Source organism: Macrotis lagotis, chromosome 8 (assembly GCF_037893015.1).
Source record: "Macrotis lagotis isolate mMagLag1 chromosome 8, bilby.v1.9.chrom.fasta, whole genome shotgun sequence".
NCBI classification, from domain to species: domain Eukaryota; kingdom Metazoa; phylum Chordata; class Mammalia; order Peramelemorphia; family Peramelidae; genus Macrotis; species Macrotis lagotis.
Window position 1 is genome coordinate 149856116 of NC_133665.1, and position 21556 is coordinate 149877671.

Here is a 21556-nt window from a genome sequence, read left to right on the forward strand (position 1 = left end):
GAAGCTGTATATAGAGGCGACGGGTGGGGGGGCAGTGGCTGAAAGGAACATCTTGGAGGCCACCAAGGCAACTTCATTTGGAGCCATACTCATCTCATTTAGCCTGAGTCTGAAGGAGAGTTAGCAGCCATGTAGCTCCTAAGAAACAGGTATGAGACAATGCCCTGAAGACTCTCACAAAAGAGGGAATGGATGGTTGTAGCTGTTTTTAAACAATCCTCTTTGCATAACCCCTGCCAACATCTTGATCCAGCAAACCTTCAGTGGGTTATTACTCCCTGATGTTCGATCATCATGTGTTCCTTCAAAGACAATGTAATGCCTTTTGATTGAGTCAGTTAAAAGGAAACACTCCAAAAAGTCAGACTTTTAGAAATAACAGAGTTGATCCTTAAATCTTTTACTCCTGTGAACCAAAATGTTAAATATATAAAATAATAAAAGAAAGTGCTATGACCAACTGTTGATTGCCTAGAGGTTGAAGGTCAAACATGATTGTTTCTCATTCTGATGATCACACCGAGCTCTTGGCTAACCTACTTACTAAAAGGAATATCCGTTCATCTTCTCAATAGGTAAGTTGATTAGTCCTTTCAGAGACAATTTTGCAGCCTTTTGTTCCTGCCAAGATTGTGTCTTGATGCCATATAACTTTAGAAAAATGATTTGCCTTTGCACTGATATTTAAGCAGCCACTTAAACAAAACCCAGAAAAGTAGATTTCTACACATTTTAAGGTCAAATTCCTAAGTTGTTTTTAATTTATGAAAAAGTACCAGTTACATTCCTTTGGAAATGTTTTCTCATCGCTTTTCACTCATGTCTATCACGCATATGAGATGATATGCTCAACTGCCCTCCCCTGTGAAGCTACCGAGTTTAAAGTATGGTTCTGCCAGCAAGATAAGTTGGATTTTCAGTCTTTTCCTGTATACTTGTTGTGCCATCTGTCTAGGCCTTTACTGCATATTGCTCAATACAAATGGGTAGAGTGACATTATACCTGAGGTCTCTGTCACAATACTTGGGTGGAAGTTAAACTGAAAAGAACACTTCCCTTGGAAGCTGTAGTAGATATGGAAAGGGGGGGAGCTGAAATCTTGCTACTTAGGATATCAGACACCTGAAACCCAGAAATGTAAAGTATTGAGAATTTCATTAAGGCAACCAAGGGGCCCCAAATCTAAAAGGGACAAATGTACTGTTTGTCTTTTTAAAATAAGGAGGTGATGTGGCGTACTGGATAGAGTTGGTCTCTAATCGGGAAGACCCGGGTTCAAGTCTTGATTTGGCCACATCTTGGCAGTGTATGCGTGGGCAAGTCATTTAAACCTCTCAGCAATGTTCCAAAATAAAAAAGTTGAAGATCAAATGCCAATCTGTATCAGCAGATGGAGTTTCTCATTGGGATCTCTCTCACAGATTGAGAGAAAAAGGTACAAGGAATGTGAGATATAAATTCATTAAAAATCACTGTGTCAATTATTACTCATGAACTGACCTAAATAAGTAATATTCCAGCTGTGTTCAATGCTTTGGCTTCAAATGAATGACATCTATGGGACAGTAGTAGGAATGATGGTGGGAGAACTCTGGAAACGTTTATACTTGACCAATTGCTGACATTAATGAAGAAAATGTGCTTCACCAAGTCACAGCTCCTCACTGACCCTTGATCTCCTCTGTAAAATGAGGGTGTTGGTCTAGAGGAACTCTAAGGTCCCTGCTAGCTCTCAACTTCTATCTTTCCTTGTCTCTAGGCTGGGACTTCATAACCTCTGTTCCATGAACTTCTTTTCTTCAATATTTTGATAATTGTCTTTTTTTGCGGGGGTGGTTTGAAAGGCACTGGGGTTAAGTGACTTGCCCAAGGTCACACAGCTAGGTAATTATTTAAATGAATGAGGCCAGATTTGAACTCAGGTCCTCCTGACTCCAGGGTCGGTGCTCTATCCACTTTGCCACCTAGCTGCCCCTGATAATTGTCTTTCGATGTTTCCTTTTAATTCTATGTATTTTAGTTTGTGCATTCATAGCCATTATTCTGAGAAAGGGTCCACAGACTTCACCAGACTGCTAAGGGGTTTAGGGCACACAAAAATGGCTAAAAACCTCAGTTCTTACATCATTTTGGCTAATGAACAATTATGTAAATTTTTCATCATTCCAACTACAAATTACAAATATATTTCATTATAAGATACCTTTATAATGAATACTGGTGGAAAAATTCACAATTTCATCTGCCTTAATACTATATAAAGCAGGATTATCAAAACAGTATATGCAAATTTAGCTGGGAAAATTGCATTCAAAACCCAGGTTATATTCCTTCTATTTGGTTTTAGTGTTTTCCTTCCCAGTAAAAAAATGCTGATACCTCCTCGGACTCCTTTAAATGGGTAGAAAAATGCAACCAGCAGATTCATCAGGACGGCCAGGTTAAAAGAAATGCTGCTCCAGAAGGACATGTTCCGAGAACACCAGTACAGTACTGGCTGAGCTGTGAAGAGAAAGAGAAGGTCACTGTCATTGTGGGAATGTTCCCTCAAAAAAGCCAGGAGCTGCTTCATCTCCTACTCTCCCCTCACATAGATGAGAACTTTTTTGGTTTTTCAACTTTTACCCTGGAAAATGATCACTTTTTTTTTTTACTTTTTAAGTTGATTCAGGGAAAAAAAAACTAATTATATATTGATATCTGAAACCTAATGAGAATAGGGAAAGTGGTGTGTGTGTGTGTATGTGTGTGTGTGTGTGTGTGTGTGTGTGTGGTTGGAAGGAAAGGTGGAGTGAGATGAGAGTTCTGGGAGGAGGGGATGAAAGCAAGTAGAGTTTGAGTGTCCAAAATGGGATCGGATTCTCTCCCAGCAGAGAGATCTGAGAAGACTTTAATAGAAATCTGGGGTTGCCGAGTGAGTTGGGATCTTCATAAGTGGAATCTAGGGTTCTAGGACTCTCAAACCAAGCAAAGAAATAGACCAACCTTTGAGCAATCTGGGGGCTCAGAGATGGGCTTGGTTGGGCTAGTCTCAGACTGAGAGGTCAAATTTTTAGTCAACCTTTGCATGACTAGTCCCTATGGTTTTTCTGAGGGCAAGAGTTTTGCTTTGTTGTCCATTTAGTCAATTTTTTGACTACAGGCATTTAACAAATAAACCTCATTTTGACTCAAACATTTGATAATCAATCCGAACCAATGTAGTTATTAGTAGCAGAAGCAGCAGCAGCACCTAATTCTTTTTTTTTCTTCCCCTGAATAGGGTAGGATCTAGAAACCACAGACCACTAAACTTTATGCCTGTCTTTGGATAACTTTGAGAAAAGATTAATCAACAGTTCCTGAGAATTTAGAAAAAAACTACTCATTTTTTGTAATAACAAATAATTCATTCCCAAATTAATCTCATTTCCCATTCTAAAAGAATTTTAACTGAGCTGATAGGCCAATAGAATTTTACACACAAAATATATCTGGATTTAGCAAAACTTTACATAATCTTTTGTGCTATACTTGTTACTCAAAAGACAGTGAAAAGTAAACTGGACAGCAGTATGACTAGGTACTAGTTGTTAGCTGAATAAATTTAACAGAAAATAATACTGTGACTTAATATCAACACAAAAGAAAGAGGTCTTTAGTGCAGTATCAGTGGTCTTTGAACTTGGCCCCATTCTGCTTAAAATTGATATTAGTTGACTGAATGAAGCTGCTACAAAGGGATGTCAACATATTAGTTACTCATGCTGGATGACAGAATCAAAATTCAGATTGAGCAAAAGACTGGAATGATGGGCCCAAATCAAAAAAATGAAATTTAACTGGGAGAACCTAAAATTATTTTAAAAAGTAGGTTCCACAAGTTTGAGTCTGACAGAAATTCACTTGTAAAAGTTTTGTGAGGAGAATAGTTTAATAGAGCACAGTAAACAATATGAAATAACTGTGATTTAACAAAGGGGGCAAAAAGTGAATGTGGTCTCTAGCTGAATTAACGGAAATAAATGACCTATATTAAATAACCAATATTGATAAAGAGCTTTAAGTTTCATGAAGCACTTTAACAAATTTTTCCACTTGATCCCCACAACAATCTGGGGAGGTAAGGGCTTCTATTATCCCCCTTTTACCCAAAAGGAAACTGGGGATGAGAGATAAAATGATCCACCAAAGGACACAGAATGAGGAAATATATAAAACAAAATTGGAATCCAGGTCCACCATCAAGCCCAGTTCTCTAGCCACAATGTCACTCACTGTTCCACTATATATCCTAAATTTGTTAGACCATTTTTGGAATACCTTTGGAATTCCAGAGGCTTTTTTCCCAAAGGTGATGTTGGCAATCTTGAATAAACATAACAAGGGAGAAGAACGGGGTGAAGCACTTCAAGAACATGAAGGCTGTCTTGGCGATAGATGATGCGTGATAGGTGCTGCTTCCAAAAGGAAGTTCAGGATTAAGGAAATGTATAAGGAGATGGATTTTAATTCAAATTGTAACAGACTGTGATTTACAAATAGACCAGGCTGCCATGAGAAGGGATGAGTTCCCTTCATCACTAGTAGTATCAAACCAAGCAGAAGATGGATGATCATTTGGTTGGGGGTACTGTAGAAAGGATTCCCATCTGGAGGGAAAGCATGAAGAATTGATAGTCTGAAGTGCTAAACTCAAGTTTCTTAAGTGCCTGGTCAACTGTGGGGGGGGGGGTCACTCCATTGCCCTGGAATATCTCATGCTCTGGATTTGACAGTGGAGGCAGAATGAGATGTATCTCCTTTCACATGTCATACAAAGACAGATAACGGGTTTAGGATGAGGTTCATTATAACTCCTAATGAAGAAGGCTTGATGTTTTTTCAAGTTATCCTCTGAGACATTGATTTGCAGTCTGCAAAACACTGAGGGAAAATCTGACAATCTTAGAAGATGGTTCCTGTTACCTTCAGCACTTTAATTAAGGGGCTGGAGTCAGAGTCAGGAGATGTGCTCCTGGGCAAGACACATAACCTCAGAGAGTCTCATTTTTTTCCATTTGAGAGAATGTGCCAAATGACAATTTGTACTACCCACCTCACAAGGTTGTTTAGTTTCTCAGTGATTGGCAAGCCTTGATATCCTAGAGAACTGTCATTGCATCCATGTAGAAAAGTTCCCATGCAGAAATTCTCTATATAGCAACAGAGTTGAAGCCAATCTAACCCCCTTATGTGAAAGATGAGGAAACTGAGGCACAGAGGAGCTAGGAGCAGAGTCAGGATCAGAATCCAGATCTTTGATCTCTGAACCCAGTGCTCTTTCTATTTTACTATGCTGTGTTTTTGAATACATTTTTTAATCACAATACCCTCGTCTATTTTCTTTAGGGACATGTGTTTAAATGGTATTGTTTACGTTGCTACATAAAAATAGAGTTGTTAAGAACATCAGTCTCTCTGATGATGCCAGAAGCAACATTTCCAAAATACATTTTCATTCATTTTCCTCCTCTGTATATGGATAAAGGATGTATGGGAGCAGAACTCAATCATATTTTCTTCAATGGAATGATCATTTAGTTTAGAACAGCAGCCAGGAACAAATCAAATGGCTTGCTATTCAGACCAGAGAAAGAAGGCCACGTCTTCCAAAGCTTCCTCCCAATAATGAAGTTATGTCATAATTAAACAGTCAGAGGGAGTTTAAAATTCTGTTGGCTTTTTCACTTGAGCTGAAAAAATGTGCAAGGTCTTGTGAAGGAGGAGCAGATGACATTGTCTACCAAGGCCAGTAGTTCAAATGGGACCAGTGCTTGGAGGTGGTGACAAATGATTAGTCACCCTCAGACATAAGGAGCGGACGTGCTAGACAGTCACTCTTCCCCGAACAATGCCAAGCTCAAGTTAAAGATTTACTCTATCAATTCAGTTGAAAATCTTTAAATTTACTGCTGTTGGGGCAAGAGGGTGAGGGAGGATCTCAAAAGGAGGAATTATTTGCCCCGGGGAAAATAAAACTGGCATTGCTGATGGCATTTTGCCCTAGAACAAGAAAACATGTCTCATCTAGCCGTGACCACAAGGGCAGGGAGAGAGAAGCGAAGGTGCAAACTGTTAAAATGAGAGTCTTTTTTTTTTTTTTTTGCTTTTGTTTTTAAAGTACAGCATGAGATTTTTCTGTCTCTCTCAAATGCCAATCTACTACTGGTTTCTTAGCAGGCATGTCTTCACCATCAGACGTGATGATGGACATCCAGGTAATAACATTCTGCTTATGGAATGCTGGGCAATCTATAAACCTGTTAATGAATTATATTATTTCAGATGAACAACAATGGGTTGCTTTTTGCTTGCTTTTTTCAGGTATTTCAGTCATGATTTCTCTATTTTTTGAGCACTTTGTGAACCTGGAAGAGTTGGTTTGTGTTTCTATCACCTATCACTGTGAGCCTAACAGAAATGCTCTTAGTATGGAGGATTTAATTGTTTAAAATAGAAGATGTAGTCAAAAATATTTCCTCTGTAGCTGATCCTTTGAGTTAGGGTTACTTCTTTTATGCATTTAATCATCTTCTAACTAGTTTAATAGATCTGTACAAACATGTCAATCCCCCATTAGACTAGACACTCAATGGGGACACTGCAATTTTTATCTTTATCTCTCTCACAATTATAGCATTTTTTTTGGTGTTTCCCGTGTGCTGGTAATGTGTTAACTGCTTTACAAACTTTCTTTCATTTGATCTTCATAATAATCCTGGGAGATAGGCATCTATCAACTCAGGATCTGAATTGCTTTGCACAGAGCAACCACTTCATAAATTCAACCCCACAGATAGTTATCAATCAATGCTTGTTACGTTGGACACAACTCACAAATAAAATGACTCTCTCTCTATTTGTAAATGTGCCCTATCCTGGGCACATGGAGCTGAGCTAGTGGAGAAGGGTAAGCAGTTGGTGATTGTGGTGGGATCAGGGAAGAGATAAAGAGCTATTACACGATTCTACTCCAATCTTGTTAAGTACTGGGAAGATGAAGATGAGGAATGCTGATGCCCAAAGCCCTTGTGGTGATTACCAGGGGCATGAGACCTACAATGGAAAAAAATGCTGCTATTGGAGTAAGTGGATGGTCTATGTTTGGATCCCAGATCTCTGTCTTCATGCCTCCTTCAGCCTGAGGTAGTCCCCCAATCCCTCTGTACCTTGGTTTCCCCCATCTGTAAAATAACACACCTCTAAGGATTCTTCCAGCCTTAATACTAAGAGTTTTTGAAATAAATATGATTCAAGTTAGAAGATTCTTAAGGGTATGAGGGGTCAAAATAGCCAGGGAAACTTCCAAAAGGCTGTCCCAAAATATGTGAATCCAAACTTTGTAATCAGCAAGCCGAATTGTATTGCCTTCTGGAAAACTGTTACTTAAATGAGCTAGGAATAAGTTTTCCACAGGTTTATTATTAGGAAAAGTGGCTACTGATGGAAATACAATTAAAATAAAAAAGATTTTTTCCTAATGAATAGATTTCTTCCCTCCCCACACAAACATGCAAATTCATGTTTAATTCAAAGTCATTAATCACAATTTTCCTCTTTCTCACCAGGAGATAGTCTTGAAGCCAATTAAAATCATGCAGTTGGCAACCAGTAGCTGAGCTTAAGCACAAAGGAAACGGATTTTTTTTCTTCCCAAAAGAGATTGAAAAAGGATGATGTCAGGAGAAAGTATTTGGCTGGAGTGCAATGGGAAACATAGGACCATAAGATTCCAAATGGACAAGACTCCCCATCAGACAAACTCCTTTACTTTCCAGGGGCTGCCACTGAGGCTGATTAGTCTCAATTAATCAGTCCAGGGTTATTGAGGAGGTATTTGAGGCAGGATTTGAACTCATCAACTCCAAAGCTAGCAAGTTCTCTACTAAGTCCCTGAGCTGTCACATTCATAAATATTTGTTAATATCTGATGAGGATGCTTCATAAGGTTGGTGTGACAATCAAATGAGATGCTTTACCATGATAACTCACAAATGACTAACATGGGAATAGAGGACCAAATCATAATAGGTTATAGAGGAAACCGACATCTATTAATAATAGCAACAATAGAATTTTAGCATTATAAGATCAGTATACTCTTTTTACAAACATTATCTCATTTGAACCACATAACAATGCTAGTAGATAGGTGCTGTTACAATCCTCATTTTACAGATGAGGAAACTGAGGCAGAGGTCAAGTGACTTGCCCAGGATGACACAACTAATGAGTGCAGGGGGACCAAACTTTAGTCTTCCTGATTCCCTGTCCAAAGTTCTAACCACTGCACCATCTAGTTGCTTCTTCTTGCAGGATATCTCTATCATTTGAGGTTGACATCAAGGAGGAAAACTGTGCCTCCTCCAAAAAGTATTTTTTTATGTCTTTCTAACAGAGGCAGAATATACAGATAATAACAACATGCAAAATATAAAACAAAATATAAACAAGCTATAATGTACAAATATTATCTTTTTGAGCTTTGCAGAAGCCTTGTGAAGTAGATACTTATAAAGATCTATCTGTAGAACCATACTGAAATTTATAACAAATCTGATTCAGAGAGATACAATATTATGTGGTAGAAAGTGAATGGACCTGGAGTCATTAGAAATGGTCTCTACCCTGGCCTCTGACTAGATTAGTTTTTATGGAGGAGTCACTGAACTTCTCAACATCTCAGTTACCTAAAAAACAAATGGGATACTAATCCTCCTACTCCTCACCTACCACAGGATTGCTGTGAGGAAAGGGCTCTGACAACCATGAAGCGACAGCTATTACTACCAAGCTCTTGGCATGAACTGATGGTCATTGGAGGGACACATGGTAGGCAGAAGTAGGACGTGGCCTATGACAGAGGATGCTATGTGCTCATGACATGGTATAAGAGGAAATCAGGAAATGTTTGGCTGGGGGAGGTGGGGCAGTCATAGATGAGAGGATGAGAGATAGCTGATATCCAGGAAATGTTCGTAGATCTGGAGGAAGAGCTTCAGAGCACCTGCCACATCCTCTAGAGAAAGGTGAGAAGGCAGGGACTTGTGATTTAGACCAATGGAAGGAACATGGATGCTAATGAGACCACAGATCTCTCCAAGGATCATGTTAAAATACCACAAGAAGCTAAGGTCAGTTCTGAGGTAGGAAGATGAGTCTAATTGCTTTGCCTCATCCATCTGCTGCTCAGAAGATGGAAGGAGTTGAACGAGGGAAGGAGGAGGCAGAGAGGACACTGATCCCCAAGAAAGAACACTGAACCTGGAGCAACAAATTTCAGATCTCTTTATCTCTGACACTTTTTTCTCTGAGCCTCAGTTCCCTCATCTATAAAATGAGGTAAATATGAGAGGGTTAGATTAAGACCTCTAGTCTCAACCCTAAATCTATGATCCAAGGACTATTATTTTGAGACAAATATAGTCGGACATATCAGCCTTGAAGAGATTCCATTCAGCAAGTCATGTGAATATGAAATTTTTGCCATGAACAAGATACTATGGCTTCAATAACAAAGGCTGTGCCTTCCAAGAGCTTGCCCAGGGTGGACCACACAGGGATAAATAAGTAAATATAAACTATTTACATAGGGAATACAAAGGATAGGGGTCAGAGGTGAGAACATTGGGAAAAGGCCCTTGCAGGAGGAGATGACCTGTGAGCTGGACTTTGGAGAGCCCAAAGAATATCCCAAAACACCCATGATTTCCTTTTTCACCCCATTTCCCACCTGGACCTATTATAGAAAGGAGGAAAACCAAAAGAACCTAAAGACAAAAAATCAAATTGACCCTGGAATCTTGACCAGAGTTTTCCAATAAAAAACTCAGTAGCAGACTACGAGATACAAACACAGCCTAATTCTTTCAAGTCTGTCATGTAAGCCAGTGCCAAGTGCTCAGTCAACGTTCAAGGTCCACATTAAAAAACTAATGAAAACCACGAGCTGAGCAGCCCTCTGGGAAAGCCCCTATAAAAGTGTTTTAAACATGTAATTTCCATCTGATAGCCAGGCATTTCAAACGGGACTCACTCATTAGCTCTGACACATCTAATGTGGCAAACAATTCCATGGCCTATAAAATGATACCATTACAGGAGCCCAATAGCCACGGCCGCCTGCATGGGGTGGGAGTGGGGGGGTACCCCAACCTCCCTAGCAGGTGTGCCAGTAAATGAGAAATGAAGGCACCTAATTTTCTTGCTCAAGAGCCTCGTCTGGTGAATCCAAGAGCCTGGATTCTTTTTGTACCTTTTTTAGTTTTAAAAAGTAAGATCTTGTAAAATGCATTCATGCCCTCTCAGGTTTTGAGCTTCACAGTCTTCACAATCAAATTTCAACAAATAAAGGATAATGACAATATTTCTAGAACATTCTGACCAGGATTCTAAACACCAGATTGTCAGGGAGACAACTCCCAGGTGAGTATTAATGGCAATCAGAGGTGAACCACAACCCTTCTGCCCTAGGTGATGAACATTTTCAAGGCCAGCTTCACCTTCCGGAATGTTGGAACTAAATAAACTGGCTGACCTCTCTGTCCACTGAAACAGCCCGAGAGAGGCAAGAGGACTGGACTCGAGGCCCAGGAGAGCCGGGTCTGAATCCTGTCTCAGACATTTCCTGTGTTTGAGGGCAAGTCATCTCACCACCGAGAAGCTTTGCTTCCTCATTAAAACGGGGTCAATATTTTACCAATGACCTCACAGGGCAGGACACATTTGTGCAAATGTTTCTAACCTACCTCTCAGCTTCTTCTGCCAATTCATTTCATTGAAGAGGTCTTCAGATCTCAAGAAAAAGTCATTTATTTTACTCCCTTGCTCATCCCTCTCAGTGGTGTAATATATCCGCAGTTTAGACTCCTTGGTAAGGAATTCACATATGCTGGGCACAGGGAAGACTATTTGCTCCATTGTGCGATCTAGTCTGACAATCTGGAAGAGATATATGAGATCATAGCTTAGGATCAAGTGTCAAGTTTTATTTATTCCTAACCTTGGATTAAGAGCTAAGGAGGGCAGAGAGAAAAGACCCTAAAAGGCCTTATAGTCTAAAGCTATTCTGAGTCCTTGGAGGGTTGACCTAAAGATATTTCTGGACAATCCATAATATTATGATTTTATAAACCTCAAACCTTCACTCTTGATACCTGTTATTTTATCCCAATGATTTAAGATGTTGCTTTGCATTCATTTTCAAACGAGGCTGGTATACCAAAAGAAGGAGAGTTGCCTAACACCTGATGTCAAAGAAACCTGGAACCTTAGAATTGGAAGGGACTTGAGTGCTCTGCAGCTCAAAGTGGATATGCATAGCAGATGCTCATCCGGACTCCATTTGAAGACTGCAAGTGACGGTGAATTCGCCAAGTTCCAAAGGACTATTCCATTTTTGGAAAGTACTAATAACTGGGACATTTTATTTATAACAAATCAAAAATTCACTTCCACCCACCACTCACAGTTCTTTCACAGGACACAAACCAAGGAAATCTAATAGCCTTCAGATACTTGAAGACAGAGATAACCTCCCACCACCCAACCAAATCTTTTCTAGGCTAAAAACTCCACTTCCTTCAACACATCCTTATCCATCATTGTTGCCAGTCTTCTCATCATCCCAGCTGCCTACTCCCAGACAGCATTCAGCATGTCTCAATGTCCTTCCTAAAATGTGATATCCAGAAGAGTCTAACCAGGGCCAAATGCAAAGGGGCTATCAATTAAACCTCTGGCATTTATTAGGTCAACAATTATGTGCAAGGTCCTGTGCTAAGTGCTGAGGACACACAAAAAAGATCATTATTCCTGTCTGCAAGGAGCTTATATTCTGCACTCATCTCCTTCACTGAAACATTAGCAATGATCAAATTCTTTCAGATGAATATAGGATTCATTAAATGTTTTTTTATGTACCATGGACTGGACTTCATACAAATATGAGCACCCAAAACAGTTCCTGCCCTTAAAGAGGCAACAATTTAAGAGGCATTGAGGGGTAGGAGGGAAGGTAGAAAGGGAGAGTAGGGTGCACTCTAGGAGGTATGATATGGAGATGGTCAGTCTGCATAAGATAATGGAAGAAATTCTCTTATCAGAGCCCAAGGTTTCCAGAAACAGAGTCCAAGGATTGCTTTTAATATCTTAAACTATTTCTAGTTCTGATCCTTAATACTGGATTGCAGTATTGTAATCTAAAATATATTTTCAAATTTAAGCACATATACTTAGAAGTCAGGAGAACAAAATGAATGAAAGTGACTGCCCACTTGACTTGCTTTAATAGTGTTTTTAAGTGGAGTTCTTTGACAGAGGCTAGAGTACATGCCAGAAGATGAATCTGGCTGCCAGCTTTGTCATTTTAGCATCTTGTTTCTTCTTTCCTTGTTCTTGATCTGGGAATGAAAGGGCTGGGTGGAACCATCTAGCTCTAAGGTCTCTTCTAACTCTAACAGTTGAGGATTCTATTGTGCTTAAGGCAATCATCTCAGTCACATTCCAGAGCACCAGACCCACCAGTCACAGACTCATACAATCATGGGTCTTAAGATCATTTAATAGCTATTTGACACAAGATTGATTTGACCAGTCAACATAGTTACAAGGTTTGGTTAAAGAGTCAACAAAACTATTCAATTTTGGAAGAGGTCCCAGGGGTCACCCAAGGATATTTTTGACCATTGGTTTTGACCGTTGGTTGGATAGTTCAAATATTTGCTCTAACAGTGAGAAGGTATTTTTTTTCTAGGTTCTCTGGGATTTTTTTCTCATGATCAAAGACTGACTAATAATTCTTTGACTTGTTAGGGAAGCAGGTGACTTTTAAAAGACTCTTGAAAGGAATAATATGGTAAGGGAAAGACCATAAGGCTAAGATTCAGAGGACTGGGGGTTTTTGATTCCTAACTCTACTATTAACAAGTTGTGTGACCCTGTCCATAGTTTCCTCATCTATAAAAGGGGAGGGGATGGACCATCTGATTTCTAGATCTTCTTCTGGCTCAAACAACCTATGGTTCTTTAAGAATGTCCTTTAATTAAAACCACTTTGAGCTCACTGTTTTTTTTTTTTTACCTCAATTTGTGCTGTGTGTTTGGCATAGAATTCTAGAGCCTCATCTCCTTCTACTTGACCTCCGGGTTTCAACATGTTCTGAAGTTCTTTGTTATGCCGAGCCAACTGGAAGACAAGAATGGGGGGGGGGCAGAGGGAAGGAATAGAAGAGACCCAATTTCTCTTTATAACAGGAACACACATACTCATTTCAAATTTTAGTATGAAGAATACATAATAACCAGCCAAGTTGTTAGCAGGAGGGCAAAGGTGATGGGAGACTTGTTATATTTCGACGAGGTGCTATGTACACAAAGTTTATTTTGGGAATCAATCAGAACAGGGTACAGAACACTTTTGCCTATGCCGAGTCCTACTTTGCCCCTGTCTTATTTAGCCAGACAGAGGAAAGAATTTCCAGTACAACCTCTTGGATCGGCTTCTAATCTAAACATTTCTGAAACTCCCTTGGATGGCTAGATGCTGGTAAACAAGGAGGTGGGGGAGAACTGGTGTTAGAGAAATGCCATTTTATAATAGTGGTGACACTGTCTGGCTCCCTGGAGGGACATTCATATTTTCAATTCCATTTAAAAATAAGAATCCTGATTGTCTGTTATTCACCTCCAGCAATATGCAAAAAAAAAAGTTCCTGTTGTAAATATGCCTATCATTTAAAGGGCTGCCAGCAGCCTGTGCATGTCGTTATCTTCTATCCTAGGAACCACAAGCAATGCCAATACCTTGGGATAACAAGTCTAATTGGATTACTCAGGTGAAAGGGAAGGGAAAAGTAATTATCCAACAGGCACACTTGTGGGCGATGCTCATCAGAGATGGAGAAAGTATTTCAGAACAGAATGCAGATATGCCAACATTCGGGAAGGCTGTCTTAAAAATCAAACACAAACCTGGGAACACGGTTGGGAAATGGGCTTCCTTGTTGCTGAGGGACAGAGTATTCTTTGCCACTAAAACGAGTGCAAAGGCAAAAGTCTGAAGGTCAAGGAACTCCAAATAGAATCAAGAATTTAGAGTTATTTCTTTAGATAATTAAGAAATGATCACATCAATTTACTTTTAGAAAATCTAGCCGATAGATGCCTGGGAAAAAAAGAGAAAGGGAAGTTTCTTGGTGTTAAATGTCTTTAAGGATACAAGAATTTATTTTCTTATGAAGGGGATGAGATACTATAGCAGAAAATGGGAAAAATGGAATTCTGAACCTCAGAAGTCAGCAAATTTGGTCAACTTGCTAAAATGGATTCAAAGGCCAGGATCCCAACAAGACAATGAAACAAGACAGGCCTCTTTTCAGTCATTTTTTATAGAAGCTTGCCCTTGCAAGAGAAAGAGTGGGTGAATGCTTGTCCTTCATTTTCAAAGAAGACTATGACATCAGAGAGGTGATACCAGAGGAAAGATACCAATGGGTGGACCATCCTACCTGATGGGCTAGAATGTAGATATTGTGGCCCACATTCCTCGGAGAAGCAGCCACATCCTCACCATTTTCTCCATCCTCAAATTCCACTTCTCCTTGCATGTATGCCTTCTTGATAACTTCCACCTAGAGGTCAGGGCAAGAAAATAAAATTTCTGCTTGGAGAAAATGTGGGCCTATCTCACACTGACTATAGGGGTAAACAGACCCTTTGTTATAGTCTGTATTTTAGTCAATTCAGTTCAATAAACTTAATCAATCAAATCAATCCAATTTTAGATATCCTAGGGTAAAAATAAACTTCCATTTCCCTCAATATGTTAAATAATGGATATTTTAGTTAAATGATCTTCTAGTCTACTATGAGTTATCATACACTTTTCCTAAATATATTATTTATGTTTAAATAATTAGAACACAACATAACTAAAGAAAAAGTGTACTGAATATTAATTTTTAAGGTTTCAGAAGACAGAAGTACCTTGCTGTCTTCATTATAAAAAACAAAATAATTCTGTATCCAAACATAGAAATTGGAGATAGAACATGGAGAATGGACTAAATTTCTACTGATTCTAGGACAGTCTGGAAATATTTTTTAAAAAAGTCAATTCATCTTATCAATTCATTTATTAGTTAAATCTGATTTTTGATTGCAACTAGGAGAACATACCCCCTCTTCTTCAAGGGTTATGAATATTTGAGTTGTCTGGTTACCTGAGTTATAGATAATTGGGAGTTTAATAAAAAGGCCAGATATTTCTTATGAACTTTATATCAAGGACTGGCATTCTCTAACCACAAGGGGGCAACTGGCAACCAGGGGCTCACATACCACCCTTTCCATTATGGCACTTTTTATTTATGATATCTATATCTATATAGATAGATATAGATATATAGATATACATATCTATAGCTATATCTATATATCTATGAAACAAGTTGAGGACAAATGCCAGGAGATTATGTGGACTTTCTTGTTGGCCCATAGGGAAGTGGGGATGGCACAAGTCCCCCTTCTTAAGATTAAGACCTTCTTAAGATAATGTCTTCTGTGCCTTGCCCTTTCATCTTGCCATTATAAAATGGCATTATAAAAAAGGGTTTAAAAATCATTTGCCTAAATTTTGAGAGCACTTCTTTCTGAGGGTTTATGCCATTCCACTATGACCTCAGAGAGCTGAGGGTGATATCAGGAGTAGCAGGGTAGAACTACAAGCAAATTAGCGACACTTTCAAAGGCAAAGCATGAAGAATAATCTTCTGGGGTGGGTTGACGTGCTCAACCTAGAGTCAGAAGACTAGAACTTATATCTTGACTCTGCACTTTCTACCTATGCAACCTTGGACAGGTCATGGAGCCCTCTAGTCTCAGTTTCTGCCTATGTTAAATGAGGGGGTTGCTTAGAAGACACTGCTGAGCTATCTTTCAGCTCTCATTTATTACTTTAATTTTCAATGATAGTTTATTTAGAGATTAGGGCAGGGTGGGGGTGTCAGAAGGCAAGTGTGGGTCAGTGAAGATTCCACATCAAAATTCTGTCCTCAGCTCATTCTACTCTTGTTAGTCTCACAGTTTTCTACGTTAACTCCAAATTTGGGTGAGACCTTTTTTCTTCCTTGGAAATCACAGCAAGTAGTTTGCATTAGCCCTCAAAATATACCTGTGAACCACGTTGTCTTTATAATAAAGATAACTTATTACTGGCACTAGAGACCTGATGGAGACCACCACCAGTTACATAAAGAGTCTTAGAATCAGGAGACAGAATTTTCAGTACTGCAGAATTCTTCTATATGTTGTCACAGGTCAAGATAAGGAAAAAGGGAATTATAAAGAGTTTTTATACTAAACTTACTGAAGGGGACCCTAAGAGAGGTGGCAGACTCCCTTCGTGACAATAAGATATTTTATATTCTTTGTCCAAGACAGTGGACTAAAACATTTTGTGTGTGTGTGTGTGTGATGGCTTTCCTGAAAGTCTAAGAATCTGAGTATTTCCAATAATGTTTGTCTTTCATTCTGAAAGAAGATCATGACAACAGGGAGGTGATGCTATGACAAGTATGGAAATTGGATTTGAGTGGGGGTGGTTGTGGGCTGTGCTTTCTCCTTCAGAGCCATGTGGGTCCAGTGCACAGATATGAATAAGGATGACTAGAGATGGCCCTGAATGACTTGCCCAAAGTCACACAGATAGTTAGTGTCAAGTATTTGAGGCCACATTCCAACTCCCATCCTCCTGACTCCTAGGCCAGTGCTCTATTCCCTACACCATTTAGCTGCCTCTTAAAGGAATCTTCCCTTAGTCAAATTCAAATTCAGCATTTATTAAGTAAGACAAAGACTGTTGAGACAGAATTTGCCATCTAATGGGGAGATGAGACATATACATAAATAAATATCATATCAAATGAAACTACTGAGTATTTGAGATAGGAAGTAAATGCCAACAGAAGGGTCATGTTGGGTTTGGGTATGAGGGGAATCAAGGAAGGCTTCATGGAGAAGATGATACCAGAACTGGATCTTAAATTATGTGTAGGACCTTCAAGGTGCAGATCATTCAAAGGATCCTTAAGAGGATTGAATGGGTCTGAACACACTGTACTGAGAGCCAAAAAAAAGAGAGAAGTAGCAGAAAGAATATCAGCAGAGAAAAATATGATCATAAGAGAAGGTGGATCAGTCATGTAGCAAAAACTGGCAATAATTGATGAATAATTTGTGGACACTACTGGCATCCATGCAACACGAAGAGTCCCAGAGAAAGGTCCCACCAGAAGGACACCAATACAGACATACAAGACAAACAAGCATGAGTGGGTCACCATCTGCATTGTTGAGACTGATATGAATGAGATCTTGGCTCAGTTCAAGCACTGAAGGCAGGATCTCAATAGACAGACCTTTCAAGGAAGTGAGCAAAGGTGCAGAGATGGGGAAATGAAAAGCACATTGTGAGTGGACGTGAGTAGATGACTGCTAGGGGTTCACACAATGAGTTAAATCAGCAGGCAGGATCAGTAGTACAAGTAAAACATAAGCCATGCTTACCAATTCCTTTGGTCTCATGTTGTATAATATCCTTTCAGCATTTTCACTGTCATGGCGGCTTTCCATGATTGCCAGGAGCAATTTCGATGCATTGTTCTAGTTGAAGAAAAAAGAAGGAAAAAAAAAGTGAATCAATGACTAGTAAAAGGCCATCCTTTAGATTAGCATCATAGTTAAATGGGCAGGCATAGCACTACTTATGTCACTCCATGAAGATGATGCCATGGGCTGATCTTTCTACTACATGGCCAGGCTCATGTTCACCTGGGTCCACATGACTCACAGCCCATACAAACATACAGCGAGGGCATACAGGTCCTATCTGGGCCAAGGTTCTGCATAAGTTTTTGGTCTCATTTCTCAATACCCTGATGTAAAAGAAGCTCCACCTAAGAAGAGAATTTAAAAGTGGATGTGAAGACAACTTATCTTTGATACCACACACTGGGACATTCAACTACATCCATTTCTAGGGGAGTGACCTCAACAGATAATCAACAAAAAATAGTCACTTCATTAAAGTATTGTCATCAACTCTTCCCAGATTGTCTGTAAAATGGGGAGAGTCATACTTGTAGCACTATCTCACAGGGTTTGCTGCAGGGTTCAAATATGACAAAGGCTGGGAAGGATTTGCCAACTTTAAGCCCTATGTAAATGTCAATCATTTATTATTTGTTATTCTAATCATTAATACTCTAATGGCCATGCTATAATCAAAATCAACAAGAAAAAAAGAGTCAGATTTCCCAATGGATTTAAATTCATTATTTGCCTACCTTACTAGATTTCTTATTGTTTGTCCTAAATTAAGAGCCCAGTTTTATACTAATTTTTACAACTGATTTTAGTCTCTTACAAGATAGCACCCAAAGCTGTTCTAGTTGAGCAAAAGGTCATGCCCGTATAAACAATTGGCTGTTCTGCCAAATGGTGACCTTTCCCTTGGTGGGGAGTGGGGACAGGGGGGAGTGCACACTGCTCTCTAATAGGTAAACTCACTTTGTTATAAGCAAACCCCCCTGAATGCTGACTAGTGGGTACATCAAATCCTCAATTAATTTTAGCTGCTTGAAGTTCACACAGTTGATAAATGGCAAATAGGAAACTGAGGAGTAATAATCTGCTGCTTAACTCAGGCTAATTTTTAATACAATTTGTCTAATTAGGAAGGAAGACCAAAAGGAAAAAAAATAGCCATTCTAAAATTATATTTTAAAAATTGTCAACTGCTGCTTCCAATTATTCTTTTAAAAACTAAAGTTAAAGGAAAACAAGCAGGACCTTACCACTCCTAAGGAGATATCTGTGTCAAACCCTTTACTAACGACCTGTCTTTCCCATGACATCCTTCTACTAGAGAGGGAGGCCAGTTTCTCTGCCATGTTTCACAGAGACTTTAGGACTGCTCAGGATAATTAAAAAGTCCCGGGAATCAGTGATGGGAAGACAGGGACAAATTATAACACACCCTGAATATGGAAAAGAATTACATAGGAAATATGCCCAAGAAGGAGGTGTTTTTTTTAATCATTGATTAAAAAATGTAATTTGTTAAGTTGATTTTCAAGTTCAATTCTCAAAGATATCAAGACATCCCTGAAACACTGACATCCCTCTCCTTCAGAAAGTTTTGCCAGCTGCTAAATACAGTAGAGACCACTGCCCTTCTCTCAGATACCTAAGAGGTGAAGTAGTAATGCTCCCCATCGGAGTCATGCCAGGACCATTTGCTACATTAGTTGACCAAAATGTCACTTTATAGATTGAGATCTCTCATTTAGTGAAAACCATCTGTGGCAAATCTAGGGAAACTCTTCACAAACCTGATTATTATGCTATGACTGTCATGATTTTAAGACATTTATTAATCAATTGTGTCTAAGCTTTGTATAAAATATTAAAAAATATAGATGACTCAGAGCATGTCTTTGCCAACCTGAAGCACCTGTCCTTTCCCCATTTCCCAATAGCCTGATGTATATTACCTCTCCACTGACCAAGCAAGGGGGGAAAAATAGCAGATACCATCACAAGAATGGAATTTCCATTGTTTTAGATTGAGGCTTTCAGAAGTAATGTTTTTGGTTCTAGAATGACAATTAAAATGGTGTTTCTGCTTTACACAGTAAAGTCACACCATGGGACAGAGCAAGGGGTGTCCAGGTGGAAGGTCATTATGCATGGAAATATTGCATCTTACTCAGACTTCCTATTTTGATCTCTAAATTAATTTATCCATTTGTTTTCATGGAAGACGACCACCTACGTTCAGGCAGAACACAGTATCTCCCCAGCTCCCTCTCTCTTTCATTGTGCAATTAAAACTTGCCTTCAACTCCAATACAAGATCCATTCTCTTCTTTCCCAAAGGGTTGATGTCATTCAGGATTAAAGCTGTGATTATGTCAATGCCGTTGGATTCATGAGTAGCTATGCAGTTCTGAGAACACACACACACACAAATTATACATCAAATGTAAAAAGGTCAATAAACAAAACTGTTATTTTGACACAATGCCACCCCTAACCAAAATGGACAGTCATCATTTCCCCCCCCCTCTCCCCAATAATGTTTCTGGGGGGGAGTTGCAAATTTTCCGTGAGAAAGTGGTAAAAAAAAATAAGACAGATGAAGATCTCTAGTTTCAGAATTAACAGTAAACAGTTGAATGATGTACAAAAGAGTCTCAGGAAAGTCCCTTAGTGCTGTAAATGATAGAATGGTCATGTCCAACTTCAATAGTTCAGAAAACTTTCTTACTGAAACTGGATTATTGGTCCTCTATAATCTCACCCACAAAAGGTATGCTTCAATGTCATTAGAAAACTTGTTTTTCATGCACCGTAGTTACTCTTAGAGTTTAAAGGAGTTACCAAACATGAGAGCTGCCATTCCAATAACAATATATCATGATTCCAAAAAAATTGTTGATGACTTTCATCCCCTGTGTAGGTTTTTGCTTTGTTCTGTCTGGGCTGTAGAAATGAAATTCTGAAATGATAGTAAAATTCCTTCCTGCTGCCAGTCTTATAACACTGTTTTATTGAGGGTTCATTTTCATTTAATTATGTCTCAGAAAATACTAAGGAATGGAAACTCCTTTTCAAATGTTTTCCCTTCATTTTCACATTTAATAAAATATAGTTTAATCCATAGCAATCAGTTTCCTGGCCCTTGAGTTGTTTCCATCCACATAAGCAAACTCTGTAGAATTCAACTCCCTTCCCCATCCCACATCCAGATTTTGAATTGGGTTTTAGAGCTCCTTATATAAAAAACTTTTCCTGGTTTCTTTTGTTGATGGCAATATGGTTATTGTGACTAGAATCATTCTAGTCTTTCCAAGACACCTGAATACTCAGCATAGTCAGAATCCCATAGCTTCCTGTTTTTGGAGGTACACAAAACATGAGTTATGAAGAGCATACTGGAAAAAAAGTCATCAAGGGTCCTACTTTTCTATACAGGGAAAACCTCAAAACTTAGTTCTGCCATGATCTCTGCCTCAGTTAACTCCAAAGGGCAGCAATCTTGCCCATTTTCAGAATTTTGATAGTACTTTAGTTTAAACCATATAACCTAACATGATCAGAAGCAATAATAATAATAATAATAATAACTAGCATTTACATGTGCTAGGGATTGTGCAACATGTCTTACATTTGATTCTTACAACACAAGGAGATAGGTGCTATTATTAATCCCATTTTATAGATAGGGAAACTGAGGCATCAGTTAATTATAAGTTAATAATACTAGGAATGATGATGATGATGATAATAATCATAATCATAATCATAATCATAGTTCATAGATTTGCTCAGGGTCCCATAGTTAGTATCAAATACCACATTTGAACTTAGGTCTTCCTGACTTCAAGTAGGCACTTTATCTATTGTGCCACCTAGCTACACCTTCATCATTCTGTTTCATGGGTCTGTAGGTATCTGTTAGCTCTGCTATGA

General features: G+C 38.9%; 1 protein-coding gene across 8 annotated transcripts in view; it reads right to left on the bottom strand.

Annotated features, from left to right (window-relative positions):
• The window catches only part of ITPR1 (inositol 1,4,5-trisphosphate receptor type 1), a 423734-nt gene that overhangs the window by 64659 nt on the left and 337519 nt on the right, over positions 1–21556 (bottom strand). For all 8 annotated transcript variants that reach the window (XM_074198681.1, XM_074198677.1, XM_074198678.1 and 5 more), the window contains 6 exons: positions 19920–20030; positions 17588–17683; positions 14530–14652; positions 13104–13208; positions 10771–10963; positions 2381–2503 (listed from right to left, as the gene is read on the bottom strand). In XM_074198681.1, coding sequence (XP_074054782.1) covers positions 2381–2503; positions 10771–10963; positions 13104–13208; positions 14530–14652; positions 17588–17683; positions 19920–20030 — 751 coding nt within the window. The remainder of the gene's footprint in view (positions 1–2380; positions 2504–10770; positions 10964–13103; positions 13209–14529; positions 14653–17587; positions 17684–19919; positions 20031–21556) is intronic.